Source organism: Oryza sativa, chromosome 2 (assembly GCF_034140825.1).
Source record: "Oryza sativa Japonica Group chromosome 2, ASM3414082v1".
Lineage (NCBI taxonomy): Eukaryota > Viridiplantae > Streptophyta > Magnoliopsida > Poales > Poaceae > Oryza > Oryza sativa.
The window spans coordinates 13,384,343-13,402,446 of record NC_089036.1 but is presented as its reverse complement, the minus strand read 5'-3'; the positions used below and the strand labels follow the sequence as shown (position 1 = coordinate 13,402,446).

Sequence of the window (18,104 nt, the reverse complement as noted above, 5' to 3'; positions counted from 1 at the left end):
CTTAGCTCAGTCCTTAACATGTACTCCCTCCATTTTTTTTTTGCAGGGAACCCTCCATCTATTTTTGATAGTCATATTTCATCTTGACACACAGACTAAGGATAAATAATTCTACTTATCATCCATTTAAACATGCTACTAGTCATTTCTCGTAAGCAAGTGATTCATTAATATTTACATTTCTCAATGCCTATGTAGCCAATCATGTGTGGAAGAATGGAGAGTCACGCATTAAATCTAATAAAGTCATTAAGAGGATAGATTGTTGGATTGAAATATGCCTATCAAAAATAAATTTTTCAGATTTGGAAATATGACTATCAAAAATAGATGGAGGGAGTATCTTGGATCTTGGATCTCATCACCAGGTTGGCACGAGAGACAAGTAGATCTTCACTCTCATCCTCTCCCTCCTTCAAGCCTTCTACGTGAAATCAGTGTCACAGATATAATCCGCAAGCGCACGGATATACCATTGTAGCATTTCACTCGAGAGTATTCCAATATATCGTATTTATTTAATCCCAATGGAAGATATGATAAGAGAGTACTATGCTAATAGCTATATATTACTTGTATATATCAAAGTCTATGTAGGGGTTAAGTGATTCAAAAGGTAGGTGACAAACAGAAGAAAGAACTAAGTTTCCCTCATTAAATAAATACTAAGCTAAGTGGAGAAAGAATAAGAAAAGAATTCATGTGGGCCCCACAGTTCTAAGAAAATTAATTAATTTTTATATTTTTGCTTTTAGTGACACGTCACGGCCACGTAGGAGGACCAAGTCAAACTTGTCACGTAGGTGCTATGTCAGCCAAAACCGTCATCCAAACCGCCTTGAAATTTATTTGTATTGTTTGAAGTTGAGGGGCACATCGTATGTGGTATTGCAATTTGGGATGAATTTTAAACTCGGCAACAAATTAAGGGATGTAAAGTGAACTTATTCCTTCTCCTAATCGTCTTCCATGGGCTGCAGGAGCGCCAATGAGCGTCGAGCCGCCGCCGGCCCATTCTCTCCTCTGCTTGCCTCCTAGAGTACTACTTTTAGGTAGAAGCAATGCAACCAGCCCAAGACCACAGGATTGGTGATGAGGAAGGCTACGGCCTACGGCGGCAAGCCGATCCCAATTGCCAAGCCGGTGATAGACTAGGATGTGGTGATCGATGAGCTTTCGCCAGGGTCAGTTGCGAACATGCACCAGATCGCACGGAAGATGGTGGATGTAAGCTTTGGCCGCGAGTGCGCCGAGGTTTACGCCGCCGCGCGTCAACTAGATCGTTTGCCTCGGTATCCGCCCACGCAGAGGATGCAAGAGCAGCAGAAGTTGGCCATTTCGAGTTGCTCAGGCAAAAGTTCTTCATCCTCTCTCTCTCGTGCTTGTCGCACGAGTGGGATGTCAAGGGTGAAGGTGACATGGAGCAAGCGAACTGACGGAGATAATCGTTTGGACTTTCAAGCTCGGGAATGAACGGAGCTGGGGCGGAGGAGCAAAGTTCCAGGAAGACAGGTCAGGAGCTGCGCAAAGTCGTTGAGGACCGCAATGGCAGAGGATAGAGAAGAACTGGTCTAAAGTGAAATATTATGCAAACTTCCCTAGTCGAGACTAGTGAAAACTGTCCTACCCAAGTCTAACTTGGAACAAAGGTAAAAAAAGATGGTCCAGGGTGTGTGTTTAGTTCACATTAAAATTGAAAGTTTTGACGAAATTAAAACGATGTGACGAAAAAGTTAAAAGTTTGTGTGTGTAGAAAAATTTTAATGTGATAAAAAAATTAGAAGTTTGAAGAAAAAGTTTTTAACTAAACTCGGCCCAAGATGCAATTTATACCCTAACAAAATTGGTCGGGATGCTCCTTCACTACCGACACAGCAAAAAAAATTGTATTAAGTGTACAAGAAATAGTTAATCCAAATTATATAATGTCTGTCATAAGTTAGTTTTTCCCGTGCAAGGCACATGCAATTTGCTAGTGAATCAAATTAAGAGAAATCCAATCCAACGTAACATTGTGCAGGTAACAATATTAATGGTTCAACTAAGATGCAGACTAAGTCAAGACTCCTATACAAATACAAAAGCTCTACATCCTTGATTCTACTAGCCCTCCCTTCTTGGTATACATAGTATAATTTCTATATCTATATCTATATACTAATATAAAAAAGAGGAGCTGTACCTCTCCAATCCTACTGGGGAAATCACCCGAATCAAATCTCTACCGTCCATCCGTCATCTGATTTAATCTCATACGTCCGCTATCCTCCTAACTGTGCGCAGCGATGAGCGATTCCACCTATTCAGAAATCACGCGATGACTACGCCGCACAAATCCCCACCGCCTCCTCCGCCCCCTCGCTCCTCCCCGCCGCGACAACTTCGCCCCCAAAATCGCCCCCGCCTCCTCGCTCCTCCTCGCCGCTGCCTCCTCGCTCCTCCTCGCCGCCCGGCGAATCCCCGCGCCTCCTCGCTTCTCCTCCACACCCACGAATCCCCGCCGTCTCCTCGCTCCGTGCGCATCCTCCCTCCTCCTCGCGACGGGGCAACGAGGTCGTCCCCTTCCGCTGCCACCCCCGCTGCCCACGCCGGAGATTAGGTCATCCCCAGCCACCGCCGGAGCCGTGGTCTTCCCCGGAGCCGACGTCGTCCCCAGTTGCCGCTGGAGCCGAGTTCTTCCCCATCCGTGGTGGCCGCCGAAGTCCACCGCTGCCCCCGACGAAGTCGAGGTCTTCCCCAACCGCGGCCTGCCCCCGCCAGCGCTTGAATACACTCAACCGATCCAACATCCTCCACTTGCGCCGGCGAGAGCCTTCCTCCACTCCAGCGCCTCACCGTACACTCCACCGCAGCTCGGTCATCCTTAGTCGCACACCGATACACGAAGGCGAGGTCGGAGCCCCTGGTGCCGCCACGAGCGAGAGGCAATTCGCCGTTGCGGCCGCGCTCGTCGTGCAAATACCGGAACGCAAGTGGTCCCTTTCCTGCCGCCGCAAGCGAGCAGTTGCGTCGCTACATGCACCCCCAAGGTCTTCCTCCACCGATCTGTCCTGTAAGTACAACGATTGGCTACAACTCTTGTTCATCGCAATCCCTTTTCTTGTTCCTTCTAGCTTTACAAATTTTGAGTGAGATTGAAGGCGACCTGTCCGGGTTCAGGTTCTGCTTGGCGCATATGTTCTGCATGAATACAATACGCAGAACAAACTCATGATTGGTTCCTCGGCCTTGCTAGGAACATGCAAATGCTGATGTGATGTTTTGGTTGCTCAGATCCATCAGTGGGATTTCATCAACGACAAACATTGATAGTGGTTCTGACAAATATTCATGTATAGTGGTTCGATCTACATCAGGTAGTACTCTGGATCGATTGAATGCTCAAAAAAAATATTTTAATCAACATTTGTGATCTGAATGTAATAAAGTTTATCACGACTCACCTTTGCAGCTCGGCCCGGTAATGCAGGAAGCTTTACGTCACCATTGCTTGCAGTGACAAGTAAATAATACACATCATGTTCGCTTCTTTTGCAAAGCTGTTATGCCGCTGCCAGTTAATTGCTAATTGTATATCTCTGAAATTAATTTATACAGATCGATGGTATGTAACAGCTTTTAAGCTTGTGATTTCTTCACTATATATCATGTACTGTTTGAGTTAACTAATTCTAATTTACTGGCAAACACCGTAGGGAATACCACTAATTTAAGTGCTCTCGAGTTAAAGAAGATAGCAAGCTTGGATGAGGTATGCTTTGCTCAATTGTAAGCAGTAGCAAGCTAAGGTTCAACAGAACCATGAGTACAAGCAGCGGAAGGATGCATCAATCTACAATTGCCATAGGTGATGTAATGCTCTCAAATTTTTGCAAAAGAAAAAAAAAACCTGAAGCGGTGCCACCCGTAATGACATTTGTGCACCAAGTATTTCACTGTAGTTTTACTGCAATATTCAGGGTTTGCATTCTAGAAATTGGGGTTTTTTCCGTGGGGGGAGGGGGCGAAAGAACCAAAATCACTGAATTTATTTGAAAAATTGACGAATTTTGAATGATTTAGAATAAACTTTGACCAAATTCACAAAAACATGAAAAAAGGAGAAATTTCGGGTGAGATATATGCTTGCCGGTGGGGGGGGAGGCAAAATTTTGAAAATTTTGTTCCGAAATTGCAATCACGGGCAAGATTTCCCTAATCGCAATTTCCCCATTGCAATGTTGAGCTTGCTTTTGGCTGTCACTCTAGCTGGTAATCACTTAATTTCGGAATTGTTTCAACGGTTGGTTTGACATGAGCCTATCAGGTTGAAATGTCCTCAAGCTTAAATGTAAGCGTCTCTTTCAGTTTGTATGTATGCACATATAACTCCATAGGTCAAGAGAGTTTTATTCTAGCAGACTTAAATATAAGTGAATATCCCCTTTGTATATACCAATGATCAATTTTGGAGCTCAGGACAATGGAACTATGGCTTCATTTCCTTAAAAAGTGCATCAGTTGAATCCAGTGTATATTCTACAAGTTATAAGCATGGAATTTGATGTTTCTCCTCTGATAATTTGCATTGTTTTTGGGAAGTTTGAATATTTGCTTTGTGCTGATGACTTCTAATTACTAATGATGTAATTCATAAATTTTATCCATCGGCATATGCTTGCTTGGACGGTTTGTTATTTCTTTTTATTTGGACATACGTAGTTTGCTTGAAAATTTTGATGTGGCTAAAAGAGCATTTGGTTTCTTAGGAAGATGCCTGATGCTAATGTCTTCTCAAGCTTTTGGATTGTAAGGTGCTTTTCATGTTTTTAATCCAGTGCTACTATCCATGTTTTAAATCCTTTTCATCACCATTATGGATATATTATTTATTTGTAGCTTCACGAAAAAAGTGTGGACTCCAGGATTAAATTAAATCTTAAAAAGATATACGCTATTCCAATTTCAGATTATGCCTTTTTCATGATTTGATATGTTTCCCTTTTTCCAGTCTAATAGTGGAACCCTTTCCTTGAGGGAATTCCATGAAAGATATTGGTCTCCAGATTTTAAGATTGGTAGATCCTTTCGTGGCTGCCACTTCAACTGCAGGTGTGTGCATAGTTTAGCAATATGACCACTTTAGATTAATATTGTGGTCAAGGAAAATATAGAGGCGTTTTGACAAATGTTAGTGTTTCTGGAATGTTCACACTTGCTATCTACTTTTTTACTTCAATTAAGGCAACTATAGACAATATTCTTTTTGGAATTATATGTGATGACCATTTCTTACAAGTGAAATGGATGTAAATTTGTGTTTTGCAGATCACATGAACTTCTGTGGACCCACGGCAGGAGCTGTATACACCTCATTGGTGATCATGTAAATGCTATTTTTAGTTGCTGGCCATGAAGGATATATTTGAAGTATTGTTGGTGAAGATCTGAGTCTTTTTTCCTGATAAGATATTGTAGGCTGTGGGGTTTAATTCAATACCATAAATACAAATATCTTGCTTTGAGCTTTTCAAGTGTTTATCAAGCTATGACAAATTATATGTTTGGTATTGTTAGCTGCTTTGCATTTTTTTATTGTTTAAAGGAGTATGTTAAGTTACATTATAGTACATATAGTTCTTAAACTTTTTAGTATGTTGTATATTTTGCCTGACATATATTACAGGAAAATGCAAGAAATTTGAAGTGTTTTTATATGATTACTATAACTAATGTGGGAAACGTGCAATGCACGTGCACGATTACTAGTTAACACAAGTGTTCCAGTTTGGTTCGGACTAGATAAGCAAAGTTACCGATGAGAGGCGGTGGCAGGTGCCCGGTGGGCACTTCATGCACGGAATTTCTCAAAATTCTTCATTCATCGAACCATCAGAATCCCACCAGATGTCACACCTGTGGACTCCAAGCTTTTCAGCATTAGTTCATGACTTTTCGACATTTTCCCCCATCGATGTATGTCTCCAAAGATTGCTTTCCCGCAAATCGCCGGTGCAATTCACCAAGTGCAGAACAGCAGAACCCGCACATCAGAAAAACTTTTAAGCGAAGCAAATTATTACAAGAAATACATACAATGTACGCTAAATACACACGATTTTGAATCTTATCTTACTGTGCACACAACGGCTGGAACATTACAGACATCTATATCACCGCTAAAACACTCTTTTCCTCTCCCCAAAACCAAATACCCCAACTTTCCCTAATAATACCCCTTCTTCTGACGCAGACATCCCTCACAAGCTGGTGGCAACTGGCAAGCAACACAACCAGCAAGAAATTCACCAAAAATGTCCCAGCAGCAGTCAGAACCAAACCATAAGAACCTCCAGGCTGTGATCAAGCACTGAAGCTTACGGCAGTGGTCAAAGTATTACACAATGTACATGTGAGCTCTAGTGTTCCATTAAAGCTGTATCGGTTTCAGATAATGGAGCTGCATAACAGATAACATACAGGTAAGTTTGATTTTTTTTTTGGGTGCTGTAACTGCAAACCTGTGAATCAAAACAGAAAGGGATGCACCAAACTTGCCTTCAAAGTACTGCCCTCTCTAAAACAATATGACTTTCAAAAAATGTCGTCATAACTTTTTAAATTTCTACTGCTATTATATATAAATAAATTTTGATTTATCGTAATAGTTGACATCATTAGAATTGCTACACATTTTTTACATCAATATTATACTTTTTATTTTAAATATTATTAGTAAAATAAGTTGTCAAAGTTGATCCATAATGGGTCATTCCATAATTTTGGTGGGATATAAATCTAATTCCTCTTTTTTTTCCTACTGAGCTATGCATTTGAGGGCTTAAGGTATTACGGATCCTCCAACTATCATGTTTCTCAAACCAAATAAGTCATGTCAGATTGAGTGGTCAATCATTCGTCACATTCCTTCAACCCGACAGATCCTTAAATATCAGACTGTTACTGAGGCCTAATCAATTCAGACAACACAAAACCTTAAAGACTTGCATGCATACAATAGTTTGAGCGTACACCTAATAACTACTTAAGCGTGACAATGAGTCTGGGAAGACTTACCAAGCAAGTCCTCGTATGCATCCTGAAATAAAGAAGTCTCCAACAACAGTGGTGGGGAGAATACTTGATCAAGAGCATCATCAGTTATAAATGACTGATGTCCCAGACCACTTACTGGATCAAGCATGCTTGTGACAGTGTTAGGATCATCATGCCCATTAAGTTTACTTGACAGAACAGGAGTTGCATGCATTGGGCTGTCAACATTGAAGTGAAGATCACTGAACTTCATTTGTGGTGATGAAAAACCCAGTTTTTGCATTCTTCTATTATTATCGACGGCATCAATCTCCATCTTTGAAGCACCTGTTGATAGGGGAATAAAGAAGTGCTCTGAACCATCATCACTACTCTGGTCATGTGGCCTCTCTGGGTTTCTTAATGGCTTTGATAGAGCAGCTTCACGAACAGAACGTCTGATGTTATGAGCAAAATAACCCTCATTTTCTGCAAAAATAGATATAGAAAAAAAAATTAGCCAATGTCATTGTCAAAAGTTCAGCTTGTAACCAACGGAACAATAAGGAATTTACAGAAGAAACATATGGTTTAGACAATATAGAAAATACCATGTATTGAGCCATTTGTTTCATCTTTAGTTGAGGGAAGGGGAAGAGTTTTCTCTTCAGACAGGATTTCTTGGCTAGGTTGCCGTCCTAACGCATTCCTTTTTTGTGCCTGTGTTCCTTTTCCAGAAGAACTTGGAGTCAGACTAAATAAAGGTGGTAGCTTTAGAGCAGGACTGCTCCCAGCCTTGTCAAGGTGTGTAGAAGAAAGCTTGGAAGTCATCTCTGAAAGTTCACTGCTGCTTTCCTGTAAAAAGTTATTAGAAAGCAGGAGAATAAATAGACAGACTCAAAGTGACACGCCATAACATGGTGATATAATGTCTTTACACCAAAAGCTGTTGTGGTAACTACAAGAGAAAAGAAGACTCCAATTGGTTGAGGAATACCCCTATGCCACGCGAAGTCCATTATAATGGGGATTGGATTAACATGACAATTAGCTAGGTGTGTATAAAAACAAATTTTGCCAATAATTGGTATTGGGCTTGTATGCATGCATGGACTGCTTCTCATGCATGAATTATGGAGATTACCAACCCTGTTCAACTGGTTCTGTACACCCTTACCCATGCTACAGTTTATTAGCTTGTGCAGGATGAATTCACCCTATTACACAAAGTGCATGCCTCTTGGACCCAATGATTCAAGGACAGCTGATCAAAACAGACACACATTCCTCAATAAGCTGATTAAACGAGCATGGACATTTCACAAACCAAATAGCCCCACTATTTTTCTTTTTAACGAGACTATTTTCTGTATTGATCAAAACATGGTATATCATCATCGAACAAAAAACCAATCCAATATTTTTTTCTTTTTCTTACTTCTGCTCTTCCAAACCCTGAATTTTGCACTGACGGAGACAATCTGGAGATGATTTTATCCATTGGATTACTAGATACGCTATTTACTTCCTCTGACAGATCTGCTATTGACTGCTGCATTGCCGGGATAGCTTCCTTGAGTTGATTAATTAGGCCCTAGAAAATGGTTAGAGAATCAGTCAGTTGACAGATAAAAGTAATCATCAGTAAAATCCACGTGATTCAAACCCCAAGGGTGTTGCTGTGTTACTGGGACTCGGACACAGGAGCCAGTGTCCTACTCAAACTCAGGAGTCCGACTCGGTAAACTCTAAAAAATAGGATTCGGGGACTCACATGTATTATACACTAATAAATAAAATAAAAAGCAGAAATAGGGATAAAGACTCTGGAGACACCCACAGAGCCAAGCAGAGGATCCTTTATGCATAGATAATCCTAGCCAGCTACTCTCGTGAGTAGAGCTTTCACAGACACACATTAATACTTTAGGGCATGTTTGGCACGGCTCCACCTCCACCTCCACCTCTCTTGGAGCTGGAGCCCAGCCAAACAGTTTTAGCTCCATCTAAAATGTGAGTGGAGCTGGGTGGAGCGCATTCATAAAATGAACTAGAAAGGTGGAGTTGGGTATATGCTGCTCCACAACTCCACTCCAGATCCAACTCCCATAGTTAAATTTAGGAGTTAGAGGCTTAGAGCTCTACCAAACAGGTCCTTAGTACTACCTAACAGGCCAACTGTGTGCTAGGCTAAAGGGTAGGGGTGCAGCTGAGCTCTCTCTCTCCTTGATGCTTCTCTCTCCTTTTGCTGCTCCCAAGAAACCACCACAAAGCAAGAAAATACTACCATTTGTCCATCTCCCTCGCTCCCCCCCCTCCCCCACCAAATCCCTTCCTTTAGTTTGGAATTTGGACACGCCTAGCAGGGTCAGATGCGTGTCTCCCCGCGTCAGACAAGCGGACACGAGTCGACACCACAAAAATTTTGGACACTAGTTTTGCAAGCTTAGCTTCCAACCATAGTTGGTTTTACCTGTATACTGACTAAGTGCTGACGATGTTCAGCCAATGTTGCCGTTAATGAGTCAGCATGGGTACTAGTTTCACCATCAGATGCACTTCGGAGTAGTTCTGGTCCATCTCCATCATTTGCTTTGGCCTGTCAAATTAGTACACAGCTACATGTTAGCTAACGGAAGATATTATGCATAAATACTGCACAAGTCTGTTGTGCCTAGGTTTCAGACAAGAGCTGTATTGACCAAGTCCAGGACCCCATCATTGCCCAGGAGCTTGCCTAACCGCCAGCAGACAACATAGAATCCTCTAAAAACTCACCATACCAGTACTTAATATGCATTAGATACCAATATGGCGCCAAATATGCAATGCAACCAACAAATATGGGTGATGCAGAAGATTATTTTATATCCTTGATTTAAAGTGCTCTAGTATTTCCTGAAATAGTGATATCAGAACTGAAAAAATACAGCAAAGGACGGAAAAGAAAACAATTAGAAATTCCTATTGTTTAATTTTCCACAATTTATGGAAAAAATCAGTTCGATAATCATATGGAATTATAGTTTTATGCATACTTAGCCATCTACAATAGTATCAGTTGTGAAACATAAAAATGATGTATAACTTCACTTTTAACACATATCAACGCTAAGCATTGAATGGCACCTATTACAAAACAGTCATATTAACCACCTGCAAGTAAATACTTCATTTAATGTTTTGGAAATGCTATAATACTTCAACCACTAATAAGGGGATTCAAATTATCAATGCTGAAGTTTTAAATGTCTACGAATGATGAGATTAGTATGGCCAGCATACAAGTGTCATTGCTGCTGAAACACCAGGGGAGACAGGAAACAGAATCAGGGGTAGCTAGATCAAGAACCAGAAGTGGATTGGTAACTATGGCAAGATGGCCACAAGGGGCTGCAAAGGAGGCAGGTTGAGATTGGTGGCATTCGAGAGTGTGACAATATGAGCATCGGATAGGTGAAGGGAGCGCCAGAATTGGATCTCCTAATGGTAACACTGAAGGCATAAATGGAGGAATAAGATGAGGAAGACATTGATTTTGAGGATGAAAAAAGGATCTGATAACTTTGATGAAATAAGATGAGGAATAATTGACTAGGAAGTCAATTAGTTGAAGCATGTGAATAGAAGAGCTAGGGTATGTTTCGCATCATTGAAACAACGATTATTTTGGACAAGGATGATGGTTTGCACATCATAGCCAGTTGAGGGTGATCAGACTGCAAGTTTTGTAGTTTACAGCTGAAAGACAGAAAGTCAAACTTTCACAGTGACAGTAGTTGTGAAAGGTTGAATGCACATATTTCTATATGAAAGCAGACGCGTTCAAAACTTCAAATAAATTAAATGCATAAGAATGCCATTAAACTCATCAAAATTAATGTAAGAATAGCGTACCAAATGAAGAGACTGTTTATGAATACGCTGTAAAGCATGAGTCCAACGGCGAAGAATTTCAGCCACATCAACAGTCTGTTGTTGAGCACGTCCATTCCTATCATCTAACCTTGAGAGGGCTTCTTCCTTTCCTTGGAATAGAGCAGACATCTGTTCTTGTTTGTCCAAAAATGGAGACGCTTCACTAGCTCGAGCTGATAGTAACTCAGAATGTGGAACGCTTGAACTCAAATCCATTGCTGCTAGCAATTGAGATCCTGATATACGGTACCTAATATAATCCATTTTGTGAAAAATGATGAGATAATGATAGAACCAGATATACGGATAAACAACAAAGTTGGAGTGGAACACACCTATGCTCACGATGTGCTATAAGATCTTCAATTGGTCCAGAAGCTAAGACCTCATGTTGGCCTGAAAGGTATCACCTATTAATATCTGAAATTAAAAGTACCGCCATGGCCCTCAACGTTATGTAAAGAAACAACATTGTTTGCCAAGGATGGCATAATAATGAAGACCTATAGATTTTATTTTAATAACAAACAGTTTTCAAGTGCAAAATGGACTCAGTTTTACCAGGACTCGATAGGAGAGTCAGAGTCTGATTCGGAATCTGGTGTTTGATCTGGCAAAATATAGAAAAATAGGATTCTAGAATTCTCCTAAAATAAATTATATTATCATAAAAAATAGTAAGAACTAAACATACTCCCATCAAATAAAGATAACTAAGCATTAATCATATTATGCTAGTATAATAAGGACAGCAGAAAGCCTCAGGCTGCAGAAGTGAAGTGCACAAACATGGAGCTGATAAAACAGGTAGAGAAAGCACAAAGAAGCAGAGGAACCTCGTGCATAAAGAAACACAACCAAGACTATGAGTTTGGCATGCATTCATAAACACATTAAAATTTAAAATACTATATGTCCTTCAGAAATAAAAAGCAAATAGGCTTAAAATGGTTAGCCTCAACACATCCTGAACAAAGAGCACAGCAAAGGACCCTCCCCCAGCTTCGACACTGGTATGTGTCACACTGTTGGACGTGACTCAATAAGCCAATGCGTGTCAACCTGCGAAAATTATTTTGGACACGTGCCCTGGTAGCACTGGTGCTATCTCCAGGGTATGGCTTGCTATTAGCATATTTGCTCAGGTTTATCACCAGAATAGTCCACAGACAAAACCAAACCATAAACAAGCCAAGCTTCAGTTGATTTCTCAAAAGAAACTGGTTTTTTTGGGAATGTCATAATGACAAATAATATTCAAGGGCAGAAGGAATGCTGCATTCAGGAAGTATGGATTTCTCCAGAAAAGGAGTTCATTGATTCTCTCCAAACTGTTTGGATTGTAAAATGACCTAGTTGTGCCAGAGAAAAGAATAGAAGAAGCATCTAACTCTTTCATGCTACATGTCCCTTAACCCAAGTACAAGATAACTCATCATACATGATGTGGAACTATACACTATTGTGTCAATTACTAACACAAACTAATCTTAAGCTTGAATTAACTTCATCAGACAACAAAGGGGCATATTCTAATAAAAGCGTACCTTTGCGAGCCAATATTGTTTCCCACAAACGAGTTGCCTTAGACACCAAATGGGAATTCTGTCCAGATGAACTTGAGATACGTTCATCCCAAAGTTCCCCTTCCAGTTTGGATTTGTTTCGCATGTCTTGCAGCTTCTCTAACTCCTGCTGTAGGTAGGCCTGAAAATTCCAGATGAAGTGATAATAAGAACAGGATGCAACACAACTATCTGAATGAACATCACAGAAGTTTCTGTGTACCTCTTCAGCACAAAGACTTCGGAATTCAGCTGTCATTTCATGGGCTAAATTTGACCAGGTTGTTTGCCTTTGAACAGCAATATTTGCATTTTTTAGAAATTTACGCCTCTCAAGAGCTATCCTTGCCTGTTTGGAATAGCACAAGGAGAACATAATTTACAGTTTAAAAATCTCAAATAACTAAATCTGGATTGCTATACAAATGTATAAGGAGAAATATGCTCGTGTATCATGGGAAGTTTCTGCTACAAGGAGGAACAACAGACACATTTTGTTCCCCACTAATAGAAATGGTGCTCCTCATATTCAGACAAGTTATCCTACCAACTATGGACATAAGAAATATTTGATTGCCTACCACAGTATATTACAATCATCACACACTATTAGGCTGCCTCTTACTCAAATCCATATTTGTCTTATGTATTCATGGTCTCTGTATGAACATTATGTTTTATAGCATACAAACATCAACCATAATCAACCTTCCTTATAGACAAGTAAACAAGTCATCAAGAACACCCATTTCAAAAAAAAAAAAATCAAGAGCAACTAAGAATTGGACTTGATATGGGGCCTACTGGATCACCATTCTCAAGAAATGAAGCAATAGAATCTTGCTTCAGCTATTGCACACATATCAATAAACTGAGACTAAGGTGTTATTTTGTTTTCATAATGTAACACCTAACAAAATAACACCTCAGTCTCAGTTATGTTCTCTACAAATAATCTATGCTAGGTGTCAAATGTCTTGAGCATTGCAGGAGTATACAAGTATGCTCACAGGGATAAAAAGCCTCAAACCAAGTATATCCTCTATGAAATTATGTTCTCTACGAATAACCTATTTTAAGACTGATGAACATCTGCGGCAGGGTCATCTTAAGACAGACTAAACAACCAACCAGTTTTCAGAAAATTGAAGAGTCAGCCATCCTTGCCTTAGTCACAGGGAGTAATGCAGCGGCATGTAGATAAGAGACGTCTGTGAGTGCTGCAGGCAGCGGGCTTGATGCAACATCAGCAGCAAATGTTCTCCTGTGGACTTCTCTCAAGGCATGCACAGAGAGTTGCCACAATAGCTCAACAAATCTGCACCGATATAGGGTAGCATTACATCGACGATGATGAAAATGTTCCAATTTATATGATATACTGGAGCAGAAAAAAAAACTATTGAATAGAACTGCAGTCACTTTTCGGGTACATTGCAGATTATTACAGAGATCTGGACTTAGAATGTGGAATCACAAAACAGAATCTAATAAAGAGACAAAGAGAATGCTACGAATGTGGAATCACAAAACAGAATCTAATAAAGAGACAAAGAGAATGCTACCATATAGTATTAGGTTGTGCTCTTCCCCATGGGTTCCCAACCCACCTCCCTCATTTTCCGCGTGCATGCGTTTCAAACCGCTAAATGGTGCACGTTTTGTAAAAAGTTTATATAGGAAAGTTGCTTTAAAAAATTATATTAATCCATTTTCATTTTTTTATAGCTAATTCTTAATTAATCACATGTTAATCTATCGCTCCGTTTTCTGTGTGGAGGGGAGGGGTTCCCAACCCCTCCAAAAGAACACAGCCTTCGGCCATTAGCTATCATTTTTTCTGATAAAACACCCAATTTTCCAAGGTTAAATCAAGATTATTATTTTTTGAAGCCACATCAGCTTCACTAATGTTAACTAACTACTATTGAATTTCATGTGTTGATTGCGAAAATGCATTACACATCAAATATGATCTCTGCCCTTGTTTGGTGAAACAAAGAAACACTAAGGATATAACAACCTGAAACACTTGATATTAGGAATGGCAATGGCACCCCCTACCCAGGTACAAGACATAGAATTCCCGTACTAGGGGGTGAGGGCAAGGAAAATCTATTCCTACAGGAGCAAAAAATGGGTGGACACAATCCCCAACAGTCCTATGCTATGTGGTTTCCTATCTCAAATGTCTCATTTGACTTTACTGCTACACTCTACATGCTCCATTCTGACCCACCTAAAATGTTCCCACCCAGCAATTCTAGCATAACCCTAGATCAATACCTCATGCCACCAGGACCAACCATCGATTCAAGCAACTGCAGGAGTGACGCCACATTTATCTTCTTGTGACAATGGTATGCCCCTTCTCCATTACTCGAATTCAGGGGGTGAGGGCGGGAAATTTTCTTCCTACAGTGGCAGTAAATAGGCGCTATGTGTTGTCCTACCTCCTATGTGTCATTTCAATTTAATGCTCTCCATGGTCCGAAACAACCCATTTCAAATGTAGAATATCCTAGGTCAATACCCCAAACCACCAGGACTGATCAACCGACTCAAGGCGTTGCAGCACAGATAACACACTAAGCTTCTCACGACTCGTAACAACAGTATGCTCCTTCTGCACTATTCCACCACAGCTCATGTGTCCAGCCTCGCCAATGTCACCACACTGCTCCTGCCCTCTACTCCTTTGGTCAACTAGAGCGACCCCATGGTTCTTCTGTCTTGTGTCTGGTAGCTGGAAGCAGCTACCCAAATCAGTATGCTGCCCGTCATCCTTGCTGGCCAGGGGCCTAGCATGGCTGTTCCTCTCCTAGCTGCATAAAGTTCAGCACAATCAAAAGATGTGCCTAATTGCATGGATGAGGCAATACCCAGCAAGATGCCTTACTTAGCTCCTTGAGAAGCACATCAGGCCAGCAAGAGGGGATATGTATTTGCTGATGGCTCCAAGCCATGTACCTCAGGGAGCTCGAGGGTTTAAACTATAAAAGGTTGAGATCAACGCAAAAGATGTAGAACACGGTCTAAAGAAGGGCAAATCAACCAGTGATTGATACGAACTCTCCACAATTTCAATTATGAAATGAAACGTTTCATACGTTTCCAGAATACAATTAAGCTGCATTGCTGCTGAAAGCTGCAAAAATAGTACTAAAAGGTGGTTCAACCCAAGAAAATGCAGCTGTGTGCTTGGTACTAACCTCGGCCCACAGCAGGTGGCGAGTGAAGATACCCTGGAGTTGCTCCGTGGCAGAGCTCCCTGCTGCTCCAGCTCGCTGATGATTCCTTGCACGATCTAAACAACCAACAGATGTCAAGGTCAAAGCATCAATATGCTTCTGCACGTAGTAAATTATCCGAGAAGCAAACTAGATCTGCAAAATCTTACCTTCCTAAACTCTCTGGATTGTGCGGAGTCGAAGATCGGCCACACCTTATCAAAGTCCTGAGAGTCCAACGAAATAAATCAAATACGATTTACAGAAAACCTAGAAACAAAATCAAAAAAGAAGAAGAAGAGGGCATCAGTGCACGTGCCTTGGCGGACTGCGCGGGCCCGCGGAGCGAAGAGAGGAGGAAGTAGAGGAGCTGTTCACCGAGGCGGGGATTGGAGTGGCGGAAGAGGCCGACGCGAGGGCCGGCGGCGGGGGACGAGGGGGAACCGAGGACGGCGAGATCGAGGCCGAGGAGGAGGCAGTTGGTGTACATGGCGCTCTCCAGCTCCGCTTCCCGCTCCTTCTCCCGATCCGTCGCCATGGCCGCGCACTCCCGCCGCTGCTAGTCTCGCGCGGGGGTGGATGCGCTGCGGCTAGGTTTAGGGGGCGGCTGGCGTAATCGGAGTCGGAGATCTCAGTGAGGCCGAGGTGGTGGGATGGGAGAGAAACAAAACTCCAAAAAGCATTGCGAGCCGAGAGGAGCGGGTCCAGTCGCGAATATCAGATCTATGCGAGGGGGACGCGATAACTTTGGATAGCTCCGCCTCCGCGCGGGGGCGGGCACGACGCGAGACGGCAACGGGAGCCCGTGAAGGCGAAAGCGCGCTGTGTGCCCGGCGCGCGGCGGCCGTCGCGGGCGGCAGCGGTGAACCCTAGCGGCCTGGAATGGGGGTATGACCGGCTGCGCGGAGGTGGGAGAAAGCTGCGGATGGGTTGGGTTGGGTGCGCAGAGGGAAGGAGGGGAGGGAGGGGAAAGGAGTCCAAATTTTATTACAAGTATAATATGTGCGTATTTCGAAACGACCTTTTTGAGCGGCATGGCGGCAGATCAAAAATTCGTCCCGTTCCCAAAGGGAATTTCATATAAGAGTAAATTTCCTACGTACCCTAAAAACTCACTCAATCCCTTTCATACCTCTGAAATTTACCCGATCTCTTCTATACCCCTGAAATTTCAATTTGATCCCTTCCATGCCCCTACCGTTACATTTTCCATCATTTCACTGTTACATTTGGTTGCAAATGTCCTTTTTGCCCTTGATGCTTTGGGTTCAAATATAAGCTTAAAAAATAATTAAAAATTTTGTTTGAGTGTACAGTATGTGCATTTTATAAATATAAAGAGACTAAATAATTAGTGCAAAAAATTTTGACATAAATTTTGAAAATAAAATAAATGTAATAAATTAAAATTTTTATTTGAAATTTTAATAGTACAATGGATTTTTTTTATCGGGAGCATTCATTAAAAGAATGTTGTGAACATTGGTAGTTCTATTTTTATATGAATGCTCCTCATTTTTATGACTTTTTTTTAAAAAAATAAATATGTATTTTTATTTCATTATCTAACAATATTTTTTGGGATAAATAATGCATCGAATAACAAACTCATAACTATAATAGTCTCATGCGAGAAGCTTTTATATTTTTAATAATGTAACTCATGAATTTCTTTGTTCATCCAAGGGTAAAATGGTCATTTTTATGGAAAATAGACGGTCAACTAACGGTCAACTGACGGGAGGGGTATGGAAGGGATCAAAATCAAATTTTAGGGGTATACAAGGAAGTAAGCAAAATTTAGGGGTATAGAAGCGATTAGGTAAAATTTGAGGGTATACAAGGGATTTTCTCTTCATATAAATATGTCGATATTTTTAAATAGGTCCACCCAGATTTATAGCACATGATTCTTATTTTTAAGAAGTCATTTTAAGATATTTTATGAACCGTGAAATTTATTGATCATATTAGTTTTTCAAAATAATGAAGATTTTAACCAACAACTTTAATCAAGAAATCCACGATTAAAAAATTTCTTCTACACTCCATATTTTAAAATTTTAAGTAAATATGCGCTGAACATTTGCAAATTTATAAGGATGGGGATTTATAAAACTTTATAATCATAATGTCCTTTTACCACTGTCCCATCTATACTCATTTCTCTGTTGCCATTATCATCAGCTAACGTTAGTTGGTTGTTGACGATCCTTAAATCATAATATATGACCGTCAATTCCTACATATAATAGAATAAAATATGGTATTCAACTTAGTGGTAGGGTTTATTACTAATCATTTCCACTAGTGTGGATTAAAATATGTGTATACAGGTATTTTAAAGAGAAAACACACCTGTCATGCGACAAAATGC

The 18,104-nt window shown here is 40.9% G+C and overlaps 1 protein-coding gene and 1 long non-coding RNA gene across 7 annotated transcripts; one reads left to right on the top strand and one right to left on the bottom strand.

Moving 5' to 3' along the window:
• Positions 1-2,297: 2,297 nt before the first annotated feature.
• Positions 2,298-5,631, top strand: LOC4329202 (uncharacterized). 6 transcript variants are annotated; one of them, XR_010739082.1, is made up of 7 exons: positions 2,298-3,052; positions 3,274-3,356; positions 3,452-3,604; positions 3,696-3,847; positions 4,749-4,793; positions 4,991-5,091; positions 5,308-5,631. It is a non-coding gene; the product is annotated as an uncharacterized lncRNA (long non-coding RNA). The 6 variants fall into 6 exon arrangements; XR_003240932.2 differs by having other exon boundaries at positions 2,309-3,052; positions 3,160-3,356; XR_010739083.1 differs by having other exon boundaries at positions 2,343-3,052; positions 3,236-3,356.
• A 398-nt stretch (positions 5,632-6,029) lies between these two features.
• LOC4329199 (AUGMIN subunit 6) lies at positions 6,030-16,672 on the bottom strand. Its single transcript, XM_015770076.3, has 13 exons — positions 16,047-16,672; positions 15,898-15,954; positions 15,710-15,804; positions 13,665-13,815; positions 12,721-12,846; positions 12,480-12,639; positions 11,268-11,328; positions 10,912-11,182; positions 9,488-9,613; positions 8,453-8,608; positions 7,626-7,869; positions 7,057-7,503; positions 6,030-6,439 (listed from the first exon to the last, which is right to left on the bottom strand). The coding sequence occupies exons 1-13, from the start codon at positions 16,263-16,265 to the stop codon at positions 6,399-6,401; spliced, it is 2,154 nt and encodes a 717-aa protein (XP_015625562.1). The 5' UTR covers positions 16,266-16,672; the 3' UTR covers positions 6,030-6,398.
• Between the last annotated feature and the right edge of the window lie 1,432 nt (positions 16,673-18,104).

Bases quoted from the DNA above. Each gene is read 5' to 3' on its own strand.
- LOC4329199 (XM_015770076.3), bottom strand. From the start codon at position 16,265: ATGGCGACGGATCGGGAGAAGGAGCGGGAAGCGGAGCTGGAGAGCGCC. The intron at 12,847-13,664 runs GCAAGGATGGCT...TATTCCAAACAG, and splicing joins CATTACTCCCTGTGACTAAG to GCAAGGATAGCTCTTGAGAG. The intron at 7,504-7,625 runs GTATTTTCTATA...CTATTTTTGCAG, and splicing joins AACAAATGGCTCAATACATG to AAAATGAGGGTTATTTTGCT.